Source organism: Gavia stellata, chromosome 17 (assembly GCF_030936135.1).
Source record: "Gavia stellata isolate bGavSte3 chromosome 17, bGavSte3.hap2, whole genome shotgun sequence".
NCBI lineage: Eukaryota > Metazoa > Chordata > Aves > Gaviiformes > Gaviidae > Gavia > Gavia stellata.
Window position 1 is genome coordinate 8,379,088 of NC_082610.1, and position 19,108 is coordinate 8,398,195.

Genomic DNA, 19,108 nt, shown 5'->3' on the forward strand with positions numbered 1-19,108 from the left:
AATAGCATTTACAGTGGTAGAACAGAAATAACTATCTGCAACAATATTTTGTGCTAGCGAGATTGCATTTACACACAGTGCAAAATAAGAAAAAGGAAATAAAAAGACAAGAAGAATATTTAAATATAAAGGACAACTAAGCCTTATTTTAGTTAGGCTTGATTGTATCCATCTGACTCTATACATGCCTGGACTACGACAAAGATTTAACTCGGGCTCTTGAAGGCCTTGAGCACTTGGAAAATCTGACACATCCTTCATAATTTAGATGTGCTGTACAGCATAATTTTGCAGATGCTATACTGGCAATATTAAATCCTAGCTTAGTTATAATGCACAAAAAATACATATATATATAAATTCATATTTAAAAGGAGTCCGCATTTACATTTTTTTTACTGCATGAAATACCTGCTCTTTGCAGCTTTCACCCCCAGTCTTTTAAAGCTAAAATAATTTAAAAACAAACAATAAAAGGTAGATATCACATACAGGCTGTGGCTACCTATATCAGACTTTAATGTATAAAGCAGGTAGAGACAAACAACTGAGAAGTCTATTCTCCCCTTGCTGCATTCTACCGTTAATAAAAACAAGTTTCAGTACATGCACACGTATCAAGAGGTAAATGGACCCCAAAATATTGTTTGTGCTACTAAAAAAATTGATATAAATGGAGACGAAAAGCTAACATTTAGACCTAGGGAAAAAGAAGACACTTAAAAAACCCCGACAATAACATAAGTTGTGCAAATTTGGGTGTTTTTAAATGCTGCCTATTTTTTAGCTTATAATACAATATTAAAATAAGGTCTCTCACTTATTAAAAGAAAGCTTGGCTGTCCTTTTGAGAACACTATAACAATTTACAATGGCAAATTTATTGAAAAACAAAATTCATTTTACAAATTCACAATGCTTTATCAATTTAAAATGAATGCTGCATTTCCAAAAAGCACAACCTCTAACTTTTCTTGTTTCTTTTGTACCAGCAATTTACAAAAAAAAAACCAAAACAAAACAACCCAAAAAACCCAAACCCACCCCAAAACAAAAACCCCACAGTTCCCCCAAATTCTCCCCCCCCCCCATTTTAAAATAAACATGTAACAGAATGTAAGCTTTATAATTAGAAAATGGCAGTTTATAGACCTTCCCCAGTTCCAAACGTGTAGTAGTGCTTCATGATCCTTGAGGGGTTGGAAGGTCAAATATAATTGGAGGGTTGGTTGGTTGAAAGCTGACTGTACATGTTGAAGCATTGATGTACGTTGTGTAACCGTCTGTCATAATGCCATAACCTGTAGGGAGAATGTGTCACACTTACTGTAATATAAACAAACGATACTGCCCGTGGGCAGCTGCACTGAAAACTTGTTGGGGGATCAATGCTTTGGAATAAAATTAAATTCATCCCTTCAAAATGATACAAGCTCTTGAAAGCTGCCACAAAGGCTTGATTGAAAAAAATACAGTGTACTATATTTGAAATAAGAACTGATGTTTTTGTTTTATGTACAAACTTCCCCCCCCCGAAAATCCTCTGTTGTAACTGGATACAGCAGAAACAGAGTCAAAACCACACATGTACTTCTTCTAATTAATTAGTGAGCTGTAGTTTGCATGCCTGTAATGTTTGTCATAAGAAAATGACCAACCAAGAGCAAAAGATTTAGAAGTAACTTTGGTTTCACCTACAAAACCCCCTCTCTGGGCAAAGAACTGAAGCCAGTAAGCTCTCCCCATGCTAGCCCTTATCATCCAGTTCCTCATCATAGGGCTGCCAAGCTGGTGTTCACGCTGGCTTGGGAAACCTCAGAAACTCATTAGCACGTTAAAAATATACATGGGTACATATTTACTTTTTTTATATATATATATTTATATATGTGTGCGTGTGTGTTATCTACCAGTGAAAATCATGACTGAGGAAAGGAATCTCCTACTATAAACACAACAGAGCACTGGAGGTCAATGGACGATCCCTAGCTTAAGCAGAAAATTGAGGTGAAGGTTAAATAGATGACTGCTTTTCATTATGAAGGGATCTTGATAACTCATTCCCAAATAAAAAAGCAAGAAGCAGCGAGTATTAATCACAGGTTCTTCAGCATGCCAAGGACTTGGCTCCTCAGTAACACTATGGCATCAGTTTCAGGATGCTGCAGACTGTTCTCAACCTTCTAAACACCTGGCCAGCAACGCTCCTGTTCAGAGCACGTCTGAAGAACCAGCAGCAATGCTGCTTCTCTGCTGGCCTCTGTCTTCTCTCCCACTTGCCGCACAGGAATAGGACATTACAGAGGGTTGTGCACTCCACTAATTCTGGGAAAGTGGAGCAAACTATAGTGACCCATGAACTGAGTCACACCTGAACCTTCATTCAGCAAATGCGGTGTGAGAAAACGAATGATAACGGCAGTACAGAGATACCGAGAAGGCAGAAGCTCTCCTCTTACAAACATTCTCTCAAGGATTAGGAGATAGGGGCTCCAGTTCCACCAGTGCAAAAGGTGAGAGAAAGCTTTACCATTGTTTTCAGCTGACGTCAACAGAAAGCTAACAAAGAGGCTAGAAAAAATCTAGGAAGAATTTGGCACCAAACTTACTTTTTAAAAAAAGAAAACATCAGAGTTTCATGGAGGAAGAAAACTTCCCATTGCTAACCCACAGGGGAAAAATGCTTTTCTTTTAAACCATTATGATACAGTACAGATCACTGCTGTCTGAAAGCTAAGATAAATACAGCTACCCACAGTGTCTATCAGAAAGAATAATCACTTCAGAATTGCTGCACTGTCCACCTGTACTACTTTATTTATTTAGACTGGCAATTTTGATTCAGATCATCTCATGGTGGCAAAAACCTTGTTTGCGGTTGTTTTTGCTTATCAACCAGGAAAAAAACCTGCATCACCAAAATGTGTGTGTAGCCTCCACCGATTTAATAGAATGTGGTGCATGTTCATCTCAGCTGGAGTTGGATGAGAATTAATTGCACTGTAAGATAATGCTTTTAATACTTGGCTATTTCTTTCTGTACTGAAACAAGCCGTTCTTACGTCTTCTGCATAAGTACTAAACAGGATTTCAATTTTTTGTTAGCATTGATCCTGTACACTAAAATACCTTCCTCTCCCATGACTTAACACTATTACAACTAGAAGTTTCATCATTCAATGTGCCTACAAAGGCTGTAGACAATTACATGTTTTAGCTGGAAGTCTTGCTGTGTTCACTTATTCTTAATATGCAAGGATTAATACTTCTAACAAAATACCCAATCTTTTCCTGCGTGCATTAAATGACTGCTATTCATGCCACTATACTTAAGGTCATGTCAGCATTTCCATTATGAACTCTTTATTTACAGATACCAGGCAGAAAACTCATTGCATGAAGTCACAAGGGCTTCAGAAAAACCAACAACACTAGTTGAGAAAGCTGTCCTTTTTTTATTTTTCTTTTATGAAGTCCTCCAAATCTTTAAGCCTATGGAGAACCTAATTAGAGTCAATGGAGAAACCTCCAGGGGGGACAATATAAAGCACTTAATGTGTAATTTTGAGTTCTAGGGTCACAAAGTCTTACACTCTCTCTCAGGCAGAACTCCTAGTGTTTGTCTCTCAGCCACATGAAAGCTACAAAATTGTATTAAATATTTAAGTATCTCCAAAATGTATTTAATCTCTCAGTCTCTTCCACTGCCAGAAACTGAGCTTATTGTTTCTGAAGCTTCACACTCTGCCTGATCTGGTACTGACAACAGGGAAGTATCTCTTCTAAAATACGAGACTGCTGGAAGGTAACACACACAGTACAAACTGTATTACAGGATGCTTTTAGAAACGTATGCAAAGTAAGTTCTGGCAATCTCTCCTCCTGATGTCTGACTCCAGATGCCCTGCTTTCTGCTTTTCCTTATACGCTGAGGGAGGTGAGCTGAGACAGTAAATTGTCTTTGATTTTCTTTTTTTTCTAGCACTTTTCTTGGCTCCTGTGCTTGGAATAATGGGGATGATCTTCATTTTGGCTTGCAAGTGTGGGGGAACCTCATCTGTTTCTCTAACCGAGTTTGTCAAAATTGAATTGCTTTCAAATAACCTGTATAGAACAACCTTTGCACAGTGAAAGATGTAGGTGGCTAAATGTAGCACACATTCCTGAAACAGTCTGTGCATGCAATCATTTCCCTCAATTCGTTCCCTACATTAGTCCAACATGCCATTATCCATCCTTTGCAATACACTGTCAAAACATGCTTCTTTGAAACCAGCCTGAGATCGAATTGGGGAGTAGTGTAGCTCCTTACCTTCATGGATCCCACCAAAGACATGGAGTTTGGGCCTTACTCGCCTCTGCACCGTGTTCAACAGTTCCACACAACCCACTCTCTGCAGCTCCTTTGGAACCCAGTCTCGAAAACCTGAAGGCAAAATGCAATCAATACTATTAATTTTCTCTATTCAGGTAAGGTTTCACATAGTCTTTCAGGAAGTCATAATTCATGGAAGGTTTATTACATTATCTGTAGTCGTAACCTCTCCATTAAAGCACACAATGGCTTTTAAGAAATGTTTCACTGTCACTTTGTCTTCCTTAAGATTTCCTCCCCCCATCTGTATTAATATTTGTCTGGATGTGATTTGGTTTTTAAAACTATAGGTTTAAACTCATCTTCCACCTTGAAACCCTGGGACATTTATTCCCGGCACTGCTGCAAATTTTTCTTCCCTTGCCCCTGGCTCTTACAGCAGTCAGCTTCCCAAGGCAGCTAGGCGGTTACTCCAAAACAAAATACCTCGGAAAGATCAGCTGATCTACGACCCGATACCTCTGCCACCTCAAAGCTTTAAAACACAGTCTCCCACAACTTCCACAGGACCACAGTCTGCAAATGTCAGGTTACTTTGGAGTCCCCCGGTCACCAACAACAAGCAGTGTAGCAAAATAGCTTCCAACAAGCTACTGCTAATTGACTATGTTGCCACTCAGTCCTACGGATAATATGGAAAAATGTACAAACTTGACATCAGTTATTACAGAAGTCTGCTACCTGGACTAGGACGGATAAGAATCAGCAGGACAAGATGAGTGAGGAGGAGTAAAAGGGAAATCAGGAGCCACATCCTACTGTAGCACCGTTCTACTGACTTTAGCGTGATTACACCCTGTGCCAAGTTTATCCCAGGTAGTGAAAACATGTTGTGACATGAACTAGACTGAATTTTGGAGAGAACAAAGAGTCCAGTTACAGGTCTACCTCCCTCAATATTTATGTAATTTAAAAAGCAGCATTTTGTCAATATTATCATGCAGGCTGAGACCAAGACCCCCTCCTTTTAGGCACAGTACTAACACCTAATCTGTGTCCGTAGTTAAAATACAGTGCCAGCCTTTTGAAATTGAACTTCATTATCTCCATCAAAACCAAAACTTAAGTATGCTTATTCAATTAAAGCACTCATTAGTGTCTGCAGCATCACAGTATTTCTATATGAAGCCAATTCGGAGCAGATGGATTAGCAACCCATTTAGAATAGCACCCATGAAACACTATAAACATGCTTGTGGGGTTTTTTGCTTCTTTGGGAAAACAAACAGATTAAAAGAGTGCTCTTCAAAGCGTTAGTTTTCAATATCCGGTGCGCTCTCCTGTCAGTGGATGGTGTACTGCTGCTTTACCAAGCAGCATGTTGGTAGCTCTAGTAAGATTAAAGAGAATTTGCACATCACCTTACAACACTCTCGAAGTAGTATTAAAAGAGTAACCAGGATATAAAAAGAGGTGGGAAGTACATTACTGGTCAAAAACCTTCTGGACTTTCTTTTTTCCTTAGCTCTGCTTAGATTGCTGACTCTTAACTTAGTTGTGGTACAAAACATAAGCACGCATTAATTCCTGACTCCACGGTCACCAAGAAGCTCTACAAGAGCACTGAGCCAGCCTGGTAGCACTTAAATGGTGTTTTATAATGGCACCTTGCAATTCTGGGAAGTTTTTTTATATTCACTACCATCTCAAAAGTCAGTGACTTCATGTGATGATCCGACCCCTTGGATTTCAAGAGCTTACTAAAACCTTGACAAAATCACGGTCTACTAACAATAACGGTAATGAAGAAGAGACTGACACACTTTCTTATCCTGATAAGCCGTATTTATAAAAGGCAGATGCTCAGTTGTTGTAAAACTAACTGAGGTATTTAAAATATGATCCTAGACTGGTTGCCACGTGTGTCTCATAGAAAAGCAGTAAATAATACGCGATACTGTCTTGTGGGGTACAGGATAGGGGAAAAATAGTGGGAATTATCGAATTGTTTTAGTGTGGGCTTTAATGACTTTAGATATGCCAAAACTGTACTCCTGCCTCTGTTGAATGATCATCCTAGTCTTTTAGAGACCATCAGAACTTAGTTTAGAACTTAGAATTAAAATGGGGATCAGTGAGTTACTCACATTTACAAGGCAAGCAAAATTTAACTAAATGAAAAAACAAATTATGCATTCACAGACTTGTGCTCACCTGTCATTAGTTCAAGTAAGGAACAATTATCTGAGAACATAATTTTATTCCTTCACAATTTTGTTATAAGCCAATTAATATCTCTAAAACTACTGTTACATATTCTAAGCTTACAAGGACATTATCAAGGAGATTATGTGACTACATACTCCTGAACTCTTGACTGCAAACTCTAAAACCTTAAGGAAACATGTCATTGTAGTGGAAAAATGTTTTAGTCAATCTCTGAAAAATCATATGGGATTGCAAATTGTTTGTCAGATGAACACTGTTCTTCAATAAAATGTCAAGTTATAATGGCTATGGAGTCAGATATTTGATCTTCCCTAGCTTCAGTTTAACAAAAAATTTAGTTTTTATTAAGAAATCCCCTGGAAGCTCAACAGATCTGCTAAGCCTAATCATCACTTTACACTTCTTCCAAAAAGGCTTTTTGATTCATAGTTTTGAGTTAGGGCGCGATTACAGTATAGCTTATAGCATTATTAATTTTGCTTAATTTGAAAGTAAAATTCTCATGCAAAAAATCACACACAGCTTTTGTTTCACTTACCAAGGGGAGGTCCATGTGTCATTAGTATATCAATTCCCTCAGGAATAAGGTTCCACTTGTCTAGCAAAGACTGACCTCTGGGTAGGTTAAAGCCCCATCCATTAAACCACGGTGTCCTTTGGGGGAAAATGAGATGAACTGCATCAGTGTAAAATAAAAATATCTTCCCGTCTCCAATTTTTCTGAATTAAAACAATTTCTGTGCTTCAGAGATTACTTGCAGACAGCCTTTTGGAAGGGGATGCCTCTAAAAAAAGCTGGTTCAAATACATACATACACTAATCTATACGTTTGAATTTTGATTAATATCCTATGCTCTTTTTTGTATTTCAAGAGTATTCAGCCCTGGGGGCATTTACTCACTAGAGAGAAAGAGAAAAAAGTTAAAATAACACGGTCTAAATCTGAAGCTATTTTTTCAAAGTTTGGGGATGTTCAAACACAAGAACTCCTTCCTGAAGTTACCTACCAAAAGAAGCAAAAATCTCAGAAGATTTTTGGAGGCAAGAGTCAATGTCCCGCAGCACAGGGCAGCCGGTGGGTACCAGCTCCCCAGGAAGGCTGTATGACGCTGCAGCTACAAGCACCGTCTGTACTACGGTATTTCACTAAACTCAAACTTGCTCCTTTTACGCTTTTAATATCAGAACATTGTCACATAACTTGGCTTTGAACTCCTGAGCTTCCTAGAGGTCTTGATCACACAACGTTTAGCCTCACAGTGACTTTTTCAATAGATCTTATAATTTAAAATTCATTTAGTATTTCTTAAGGAAAACAGAGCTCCTCAGTCTCCACCATCATAGCCTAGCATCGTTCTGAGACACTGGTTTATCCATCAACCCAGGCACGTAGTAATGAAAAGCAGACCTTCCCAGAGTACTTTTTCAAAGGCTAACAACCAAATTGAATCATTTTGATGCAGGTGTATTAGGATAAAGCCTTTCCTCATCAGGTAGGTACACAGAGCAATTGTGCTGAACAGACACTATAATATTTACACCTATTACTAACAACTTTTCATACAGCCGTTAGTTTTTAAGACTTTGCATCCATGTGTGTGTTTCCTACAGCTCAGGCAATGGATTTAGACTGGGTTGCTTCATTTTCTAGGCAGGACACTCCTGTCCTAGCCCTAGTCATTTGGGGGCACCTTTGTGAGAGCTCAACCTACCCCTGCAGTCTTCTGTGTACTGCAGTTCTGAAAATAAAAAATAAAAACGGGAGGGAAAACCAACCACGAACCAACCTTAAAGAAAAGCATACCTGTTAAAAAGAGAGAGATCATTAAGAGTCTTACATCATTTCATTACGTAATCTGCCTCCTGCACCCTCTAAATTATGCATCTTTCAGCCTCAAATATGCATTTAAGGGGAAATTTCCTTCTGAGATTGCACCTCTAATTTTTATTTCTTGTAATTAAAGTATTTAGTTTTCCAGAGACAATTATTTGACCAATGAAGATCATACCCAGTTATATGTATGGTCTGAATGCCTGACAATCGGCAGCATGGGAAAACAGCAGGCGCTGCTAATATAGGAGAAGGAAGGTCACTGGTGCCTTAGTAACAACCAACAGCCATATCCCACTAGTCTTGCTGAACTAATACTTATACTACACACACAGAGGAACTCATTCAACCTAGCAAACTTCCTGGATGCTGGGTGAATGTTAACAAAAGATGGGAAAATTAGATGTTAGTTAAACGTTTTGTGCGAGCTGCGGGTTCCTCATGTGCATAGCAATGAAACTTCACCTCTCGCTCCTGGCTTACTCTGCACCCGCTCAAACACCTAAAAAAGTTCCTATATTGTAAAGTAGGGTCAGTGTACCTTGCAGGAGGTTTGTATGCAACTGAATTAAAACTGAAGCATGTGTCTTAGCTTTAACCGAATCACAAGTGTTTCTGCTTTTCTATGATTGACCTTTCTGAAACACATATCTGAATTTCCTTTCCTATAATGTTCCCAGGTTTTAACGTATCAAGATTATCGTAACCTTCAGGGCTGCAGTTAAAATATGGTTTGGCTAAACATTCAGCTGCTTAAAAAAACAAACACGCAGCGCATAGCTTGAACTTTTCACTGTCAATTAATGATTCTTTCCCCACTCGCATTTCTCCTGCAGATAATACTGTAGTTATTACACCATAGTTAAACCTGAAACTTGAAACCACATCTGTGATCTCTCTGGAGCTCTTTGGAGACTACAATCACAGAAAAACCTGGATTTGTCTGCAGGTTTTTTATTTTATTTTCTTCTGAAGCACTGGGGGAGGAGGAGAAGGGGAACCTGAGCTCCTATATATTCTTCATTCACCAGCCTCTGTAATTAGCTGTGACTAAGAGGCACCACATGGGAACCTACTCTTAAGAAAACTTTCAAGGAATCTTCCCCATTATGCAGCACGTGCACAAAAAAGACGGTCAAGTACTTCTTTAATACACTAAATATTTTCATACAAAATGAATAAATTGGGGAGAAAAGAGGGCATGACTGGAAGAACACCTGGATCACAGATTTAGGTTTCTGACATTTAAAACACGAACCTGTACTGCTTGTTCAATGAGAGCACTGCGCCCTGACTGGGCAAACTCAGAGTCACCGGCCCCGGCGTCCCTGAGGCGGTTCAGGCCTTGCCAGAAAGCCAAGAGGACATGTTCAGAATACCACCAGTAAGAAAAAACGGCTTTATGGCACAGATTCAGGTTTAGATGAGATCACAAGGAAGGTCATCTGATGTTTGCACTATGCTGTGTTGCAGTGCAGACAAAATGGAGTTGATGTGCTGTGAATCCCGCGAGGGGACAGATGAATAGCTGGTTACCCCCAGCAAAATTTAAATGTGTGCAGGAAAGACAAAGCCTGCACTGTAGGTAGGTAGCATCCTACCGGACAGCGCTATTTCACTCCTATTAGTGCCCTTTATTGCATACATAAGAGTTAAAGAGAGTCACTCGCAGCTTCTAAATAATTTAGAGAGAAAAAAAATTGTACGCATAGTTATGTGCCTTCTGCAACATCTTCTCGAGCTGATTACTTACTGGGAGAAACCACCTCATACCTAGGAAGAAATGTCCCTAATGAACTTTGGCTGCAGTAAGTTGCAATCAGGTGCAAACAATTAGGTAAAGGCTACTTAGTCATTAGTTACTGTATTTAAGATCTGACCTATTTTTCTTTCCTGTGAAGCTCTAAGTAAAAGATTTCAGTTAACTCCTCAAACCATTATAGTATACTTCATTTCTAAGTAGCTGGCAAGAAAAGAAAGCTATCAGCTGTTGAATAATGCCACAAGGGAGGCGTAGACATAAAAACCACAGGGATTAGTAATGAAAGATTACAAATGATTTTGTCATTTTACGTTTGACGGACCAGAACACTTCTTCATACCCGATGCATGGTGTGACGCGGGTCCCGCCTGCCCAGCGTGTCAGCCTGCGTCCGGGAGAACCTAATTGAGCCTCCGCTCGTCAGAACCACGCTGCACTTCACAGCATCCTTCATGTGCCATCAAACCGCCGCAGTAATTCTTGATCCCTGGCTCACCTGACAGCTCAGCCCTCCCCTGACTGCAAAGCTTCCTTATCATTTAGGGATAGCAGCTACGCTGGCACCAGATGTGACACAGGGAATATCCTCATGAAAGGCAGACAGCTGGCCCATCGTTAGTCTCTTCAGTTCTCCATTTCTACGCAGGAATCCCCACAGATCCCCTCCACCTGGCATTTTCTGAAGTTACATTTTCTGCAATTAAAAGAATGCTTACGCAGTAGGCCGTGTATTATCGTCACACCTTGTGCTGCAGGAGACACACATCACTTGACAGAATACCAAGAAGGAGGGGATCTCAAGCTTCGTGACAGGACTCACCCTCCCTTGGCAGGTGTGTTGGGGGAACCCCCTGACAAGACACACACATCCGTCTGCTTTTAAAGGCAGAGAGCTGCCTCTTCAGCAGGTCATCAGATCTCCCTTCTCCCAAGTACCTTTGTATGGTTCTACTATTTTAGTATTACATTTAAAACAAAAAAACCACAAAAAACCAACCAAACAAAAAACCCACAGTGATGAAGCATTATTTTATGACACAAAATCACAACCGCTCCTTGGTGTGTACACCTCAGAGCCAACACCGTCACTCGGGGAAACAGGAGACGCAAGCCCACGGCCAAGTTCATCCAGGTGATACAGGAATTTCAAGTCCTTCTGGAACTTTAACATTTTTAAAGGATGGTATCTCCTACTACCTACTTTCATCTCTTCTCTGGCTCATGAATTTAACTACCTGATCCTCAGATTTCAACAACTCAAAAGGTAAATGTACAATGAGACCTTCTAGATTCAGGTTTTTCTTTTACCTCCACCAGTAAATCCATTTATTTCAATAGTTACTTCTAAACAGGATTAGAAAAAATAAATTACCTCTCTGTTTTTAATCCCGTGTATTCATCCATTTTTAAGGCTACTCACTCTTTTAGGAAAGCTTCAATTTTGTCCTTAATCCAATGAGTTAAGTGCACAAAAGGCAAAAATCTCAGTCTGTTTCCTCCTACAGGGCAAGCGCCGAGCGGGTGTCTAAAACGCATCGCAGCAGGAAGCACTTCTACACAACTAATAACTATAATGAAATGCTCTTTATTTTTGTCAGCATTCAAACTGAACACACAGACCTGGTCCACGAGGGAGAGAGACAGTTCCATTAGCAGAACAAAAACGGGACAGGACACCAGTACGCACTCCTGGTTACAGGACCAGCCTACAAACACAGCCCCAAGTATCCCTTGCAGTCCTAGATGAAAGCTGCAGCAGACTAGCAGAGAACAAACCGCAAAGGGGGAAAAAAGTGACCTTTGTGCACAGAAAAGAAAAGCCTTTCAATCCTCCTCCCCCCGCCTCGAACGCCGCACACAAATGTTTGCCGGGGCAGAGCAGCACACACGTGCCCGTCCCCGCTCAGTCAACGGGCAGAGCGTGCCTAGTGGGAATACACAAAAAGGGACTGTAGCGTGGGGTGAGGGAGAAGGAGGAGAGCGTGTGTAATCGTGGAAACAAAAGGCTGTGTAGGGCAAGCGCACAATGTATTAAGGAAGCACATTTTACAAGATAAGAGCTTCTACAGAGGCTCTGCAACTTGCCTTCAGTGCTACAAAAGCATTTTTTGGTTAAGCTCTTCCTTACAGTGAATATTGAAATGCTTTTTCATAACGTAACAGCAACCAGGTAATCTTAAAGGCTAAATGGCTTCCTAAATGTGCTCATTATCTGTGATGTTGTGATATCAGTAAAAGGCACAGTCTGGTGGCTCGAGCTGTATTTCATTCCCACCAGCATTTACCTGCTGTGCCTCAGTGTCCCATTTAGAAAGTGAGGGCAGTAATACACAACCAAAAGAAGTACCCTGGGGTCTGGTTCCTTGGGATTTTGCTTACCCTGCATCTTTAAACAGCTGAAGCTCTCACGAAAGCAGGTTACCAGTACTGTGATTATGTCAGCCATGTTACTGTATCTATCTCCTTATTACTGACCTGCACAGAAGTCTGAAGTCTCTAAAACATAGTTCTGCTATTTTTACACTGTTAGAAAAACCTGAAGCCTCAACAGCTGCTGGTAATTTTTTTTTGTAGGTTTTCTCTCTCTTTCAACTCACATACTACAACCTCTAAACACTTGCTGGTTGTCTAAATGACAAAACATTGAAGAAACACAACGCCCGCACATCCACCATGTTCGGAGGGAAAGAGTCCACACAGTGTCCTTTCTCTACAAAGCCGTCTTCCACAAGGAAAAGCTGCAGCAACCACCTCATCACCGCAGGCTAGTGTGACCTGGTACACTCCTTGCACCAAGCTGTTCTCAATGTCTACCTCAGATTGTACAAACTGGTCAATGGAGGTTTTAGCTTAGACTCCTGTCAGACAGAGACCTGCGCTTGGATCTCGGAGCGGTAAGAAAGAAAAAGCTAGGACCTCAACTGCTGCCATTCAGCATGTTCCATGGAGATGCTGGTCTGGACCAGATTATCACCTAAAACAGGGACAGATACAGAAGTAAGTACAGCTTTAGCTGTCCATACAGCTGGAAAAGGGTATGTGAAAAGAATTCCCTCCTGCATCTTGCAGTTCCTCCCTCTCCCACTCTCTGCGCATCTCTGCCTTTGCTGCTTCCAGGCTGCCCCAACTTTTATTGACAGGTATCTAAGCTCTGGTCCCAAAATCTAAAGCCTACTACCTCTGTGGATATCTTGCAGTGTTTGGTCTCTCTGATGGCCCACACCAACCACTGGCATCTTCTATCCTGTGTCTTGAACGGTTAGTGACGCATTTTGGAGGAGGAACATACACCATCTGCTCCGTTCACATGTTTTGTGTTAACACCACCAGAGCACCACAGACCGTATTTAAGACCACAACTCATCTTCTGTGGGGAAGATGTATTTTTAAAGAAAAGAAAGCAGAAGGAAGTTGTGTAAAGAAACACATAAAAACATGACAGGGTTTAAGAAACTTAAGGCCAAAGGAGCAGACACGCAGGAGGTTAAAATGCCAGCAATGTCATGGAGGATCGCAGGACACGGAGGACAGCAGGACACAGAGCACAGGGCTCCCTGAGGACGGGGGAAGGAATATACTACGAAGCAGAGGAGGGGACGACACCAGGAAGGCAGTGGATACTGGAAAGGAGAGGAAGGGGGTAGATGAATTTTTAAAGTTTATTACTCAGACAACCTTTGCTTAAGTATCTGAATTGCTCATCAAAGAGGAAATTTCCTCCGAATCTTCTGAGGTTTTCGAATCCCTGACTGTATTGCAATTATTTCATTTAGGGCTTTACTTAATGAGATCTGGGAGATATTTTAATATGCCAAAAATATGAAAATAATTCAAACTTGACTCAAGGGCTAATTTCATTCTACTTTTAAAAAGAACAGAATTACAAAGGCCTCAGTATTAGCATATTTCTGTGCTGCATACAGTTGAGGATGGCTTGAAGGATAGACCTGGTCTAAGCTAGCACCAGCCTCAGCTGGGTCCCAGCAGTAAGCACACTGTTTCCCCGCAGGGCAATGGGAGCACTGTGGCAGCACCTCAGGCCTACGAAGTACCATGCTGCACTCATTTGCAGAACCTCTTCTCATTCCAGAGTAGACACATTCTCCCCTTCATTCCCATACTGCACCCCTTGGCAGTGTACATGTACCCTCAAAGTGTAAAATAATGCTGCAAGACTGAAGAGAGCTTGAAGTCCTCAAATTATTATGGTAGAATTTTGTGGTCTTTGTAGAAACATAGGGAATCATAGAATACCCAGTGTAGAGGAAGGCCGCCTTTGGTCCAGGACCTCAGCACAACATAAACCAAATGCCCATTCTGAGGGACAGGCCGGGGGAGAGAGGAAAGAAAAGGAAAAAAAGCAGCTAGCTGTAATTTTGATTCCATTTTGCTCAACAACTGTGCAGAGAGGTGGTGGAGTCACCATCACTGGACGTGTAGACATGGCACTGCGGGACATGGTTTAGTGGGCGTGGTGGGGTTGGGGTGATGGTTGGACTTGATGATCTTACAGGTCTTTTCCAACCTTAATGATTCTGTGATTCTGTGTTATAGAATGATGCTTGGATGCCTGGTTTCTTCTAGTAAACATGATCATAATACGCTAGTTGTATTACATCTTAAATTAATTTTCTACATGCCTCTTATTATCCCTGCAGGAAATGCAAACTGACAAAGCTTCTACCCCAGGTAGATCTGGAAGAGGGTTTTATTAGTAGCCCTGTTTCTGCAATGACAACACAAATTACAGTAGAGCAAAAGCAAAAGGGAAGTAAAGACCTCTCGAACACACGCCCATCTGTGCATATTTTTATTCACCTGGGGAGCGTGTGTGCCCGTGACATGTAAAAAAGCAAAATCTGTACAGATGTAATTGCATCCTGTAGCTTCTGTTGAATACTTTATGTATTTATAAAAGTAGCATCTGGAAAATACTAACTGAAGGCGGCTGGCTACCTTTGAAAGAAGCAAGCTACATTTCAGTGAACTGTGAAACAAATGTTGCCAGATATAAGGTAGTATAACAAACCACTCAAAAGTAGTTATGCCTGCCTGCCCTATTGGTAAATCTGGTTCTTGTTCTTAAGAAACGGCCTCTAGAAACATCATGTTTTTGAATGCTACTTAAAACAGAATTCTTCAGCATCGCTAGAAAGTCCCTCTAGTTCTTCTGAAAGGCTATGCTGGTCAGAGAACAACATGACGGCTTTTTCATGAATGAGTGCTGAAGCTACAAACCAGAGGCATTCCAGACACGTTTTTATGTAGTATTTCAGCACCTTTATGTAACTTTACATCTGCACCCCGTACTGCTCTCAATATAGGTATGTAACTTAATGACACCAACAAGAAAAGTGGGTCTTCCCCCAGAGGGTTAGTTTTGGTGGGGGATTCCCTAAGAGCCAATGTGCCAGTTCACTGCTGCCCCGAGGGGCCGCGGACCCCCACCCGTCACCAGCCCTTGCACCAGCTCCAGCTCTTGCAGGCCTTATCTGTTTGACTCCTGACCAACAAATGAGGGAGAACGCTGGACAATGTCACTACTCCTATAAGCCGTGGCGCAAAACCCAGCCACAGATGATGGAGGAAAAAGCAATAGCTGGGCTACCTGAAAGAAAGTAACTTTTCTCAGTCTGTTGTTCTCTGAAGGTAATCCTCTGAAAACAAGAGACTTGCCATTTTATGCTTACAGGAATACCTATTAGATATCACATCTATGTTTTGAGCCACCTTAGGAATGAAACCCATCACCAGCACGCTTAATCTCTCACAGTAAAACTGTAGTTAGTACACACCTAAAAAGGACTCTGAGTTATAAAGTCTCTCAAACAGCAGGCTTACATTTAGCTCTTCTTTTTGCATTGCTTTAGAGCTTTCGTATAACACATTTCCATGCTCTAGCACATAGAATCAAGAAGAAAATATTTTGGTCTTTGTGCCCTCATGTTCTGGATGTCTGCGTTGCCCTTGCTTCTCCTGATCTAATTTCCAGAGGTAACAAGCCAGCTTGCTGTTTCTGAAAAGTAAAAAACAACCAAAAAAACCCCACTAAGCACAAACCTGCATCACAATCACAGGAACTCAAAGGCTTTAAAAATCTCTTTTCAAGTACCTTAGAAGTAGTAATTAATTTAGCCTCAGAACAGTCTAGATGGAGCACTGTTTACAGAGGTACTGTGTAGAACTAGATTGAGTACACCAAGAATAAATTTGCCAGAACATATGCCTAAGCGACTTGCTTAACGTGAATGAGATGGCAGACACAGAATGCCGCCCTCCATGATTTTCACTATTAGTCTTTAACAATAAGTCAATTACCCTTATCTGCTCCAATGATTTAAAATCAGACACTGAGATTGCTTATTGACAGATGGTGCTGTTTATCTATAAATACCATCACTATTTTTATTTATGTTTTGCTCAAAATGCTGCTTAGCATTCTTCAAGAAGAAACAGAAACTTTCCAGAATGCCTGGTAGGAAAACCAAACGAGACTCACATGTATTAGTCTTCCATGCACACACAGACCACGACATTTAATTGTAGGAACTCGTAACATAATCTTCTGAAAATTTACATAAAAGAATGGAAGCAGTTAGTTATAATTAGGCCACAGGATGCTCCCAGCATTTCTTGTTTGTTTGAAGTCTGTGCTACCTTCCGTTTCAGCTTATTCTTGAAGCTGGATGTCAAGTCACTTACCCTTGCTAACCAGATGAAAACAAAGAGTTTCCAGTATCACGACACATGCTTATTTGGCATTTAGGTACAGTACAAAATATCATGGCTGGACTTAAAGCATTAATACTGGTTTACTATTTAAACGTAAGTTTTCGGAAATGTCATTTATTTAAAAGATACGCAGATTTGCTTAATTGTCTTCATTTATTACAGCCTTTGCTTTGTGCAGGAATTTGACATCTGGCCCACTGAAATTTTCACCTTTACTGAAAACTGTGATCCTACTTCGGAGTCTGCAGGAAGGGAAAGTTAGCAACTCCTGTCCAATCTTCATCCAAAACCACTGCTACTCAATTTGTCAAATTCTGTCAACCAAGAAACTAAAAAAAAAAAAGTCATCTTGGGAAAAGTGTGATTATGGATCTCCAAATGCATATTGTAGCTCCCTCTCACAGCTCAGGAAACCTCAGGAGACTTGTATGCAAAGTTCACATGTACAAAAATCCTACACCCAGTATTACATGCATACAACGTGTGTGCGTGTATATATATATATGTATATATGCATAAAAATGCATTTATCTCCTGTTGCTCTGCCTGTGACAAGGAGTCCAACAAATAACTTGAAGAAAAGGCGCACTGCACTCCTAAACCAATGAAAACTCCAACTGCTGTAGCACTCAGGCATGACCCTAGTAATATAAGCTAACATTTTCAGGTTATTACCTGGAGGAGCTGTCTTATGTATGAGCCAATTTAGCAAATCAATTAAAGTAATACAGTTACGTGATAAACAGATGAACACAAAGGAAAAAAAATACAGGAGACACTGCAGGAAAAAACCATGAGGGTCATAAAAGAAGCAGAAGCTGCTTAAAAGACTGCAAAGAGCATTTGGCATCACAGAGGTAAAAGGAGCATTATTTTAATTGGAAAGGATCTGTTTAAGCATGGGTCACTCGCTTTTGTTGGCTTCAAGATCATTAAACAAGGAGCTCTGATTACATGCAGGTCAATTTACACAACATTTAATTTTAGGCTCACCCCCCTTCCCATTGCCCCTTCAAAGAGGTTTGTGGGAGATGCAGATTACCACAGACTGAATGAGAGTTAATCTGACTCTTCTGGTGAAAAAAAAAATAACATGAAAACCTTAATTAGAAACCAACGTAGTAGAATTTTTACCTCGGTATCAGTGACTCCACCTGATCAACAAAATGCTATTCATGCTCTTTCCAGTTCTCACCTTGATGGAGAGAGGATTTTGACCCCACATCTCTCCAAGGCAACGTGCAACACCTAATTCCCCTCAAGAAATTGTTAATGGAACATAATTACCTGCAAGCAAGCAGCAGCAAAAAAAGAGGCAGGGAAGGTGTCTTTCTCATCAACCGCCAGTCAAAACTCCAGCTTTTATGGAAAGCCCGAGTTGCCTCCTAGCTGGATTGCAATGTAGTTCCACAAGCCCTGCGCAGCCGGCTGACCGAGCTGCTGCTCCCGGAACCAGAAAGCAGCAGCCCCGGCCAGGGGCACGGCCCAGGGCGCAACGTGCTGCCACAGTCGGGCGTTTCTGGTGCTACGAATGCCGCGCTATAGGTTCACTATTACATATTCGCCCCTTGGCATCACACATCCACTCGTATTTTTAAAAAATACACTCTGAAAGGAAAGTTGTGAGCTCGTATTCCAAGTTCTCACCTGAAGTAAATTTTTTACTGATGAGTTACAAGCCTCTGAACTGGTGGTTTATAATAGAAAGGCAGACTGACATTTAAATAGAGTGGCACTAGAAAAATGGCTTTACATTAGTATTTTATGGGAGGCTGAATAACCACAGAGTTAACGTACTGTATTTTCTGGCAATAAAAAATCTGTTGAAAACAAAAGGTCATTTTATTTGATAATGTAACTGAATGAGATTTGTATTGTATGGTCAAGAGAGTAAAGGAAAGGCTAATTCTTCGAGGAGAAATCAATATATCAGGATGGCTAGGATTGGTTTGGTTTTAATTCTTTAACCATGTTGTAAAGCCTGCGGTTCGTAACCCACAGCCATCTATTGCTGTACACTGTAGGTTTTAATACAGGCCCCGGACTTTAGTCTGATCTGATAAAAATCTGAAACTTGCAGTAGGCCATCATGTGGGCAAACTATTCATTTTATATTCACCTCCTTGTCGTGTCAGTGCAGAGGTCATCTAAAGAGGGGGCCTAATTAATCAAACTGTCAGAGCCAATGAGGAGGAGCATGTTAATAGGACTTTTATTTCACCCAGGAAAGCAGTGGTC

At 40.8% G+C, this 19,108-nt stretch overlaps 1 protein-coding gene across 1 annotated transcript in view; it reads right to left on the bottom strand.

Annotated features, from left to right (window-relative positions):
* Window positions 1-1,115: 1,115 nt before the first annotated feature.
* MPPED2 (metallophosphoesterase domain containing 2) overlaps window positions 1,116-19,108 on the bottom strand; it is a 109,164-nt gene continuing 91,171 nt past the window's right edge. The window contains exons 5-7 of the mRNA XM_059825951.1: window positions 7,083-7,198; window positions 4,313-4,426; window positions 1,116-1,301 (exon numbers count right to left, since the gene is read on the bottom strand). Coding sequence (XP_059681934.1) covers window positions 1,183-1,301; window positions 4,313-4,426; window positions 7,083-7,198 — 349 coding nt within the window. The 3' untranslated portion in view covers window positions 1,116-1,182. The remainder of the gene's footprint in view (window positions 1,302-4,312; window positions 4,427-7,082; window positions 7,199-19,108) is intronic.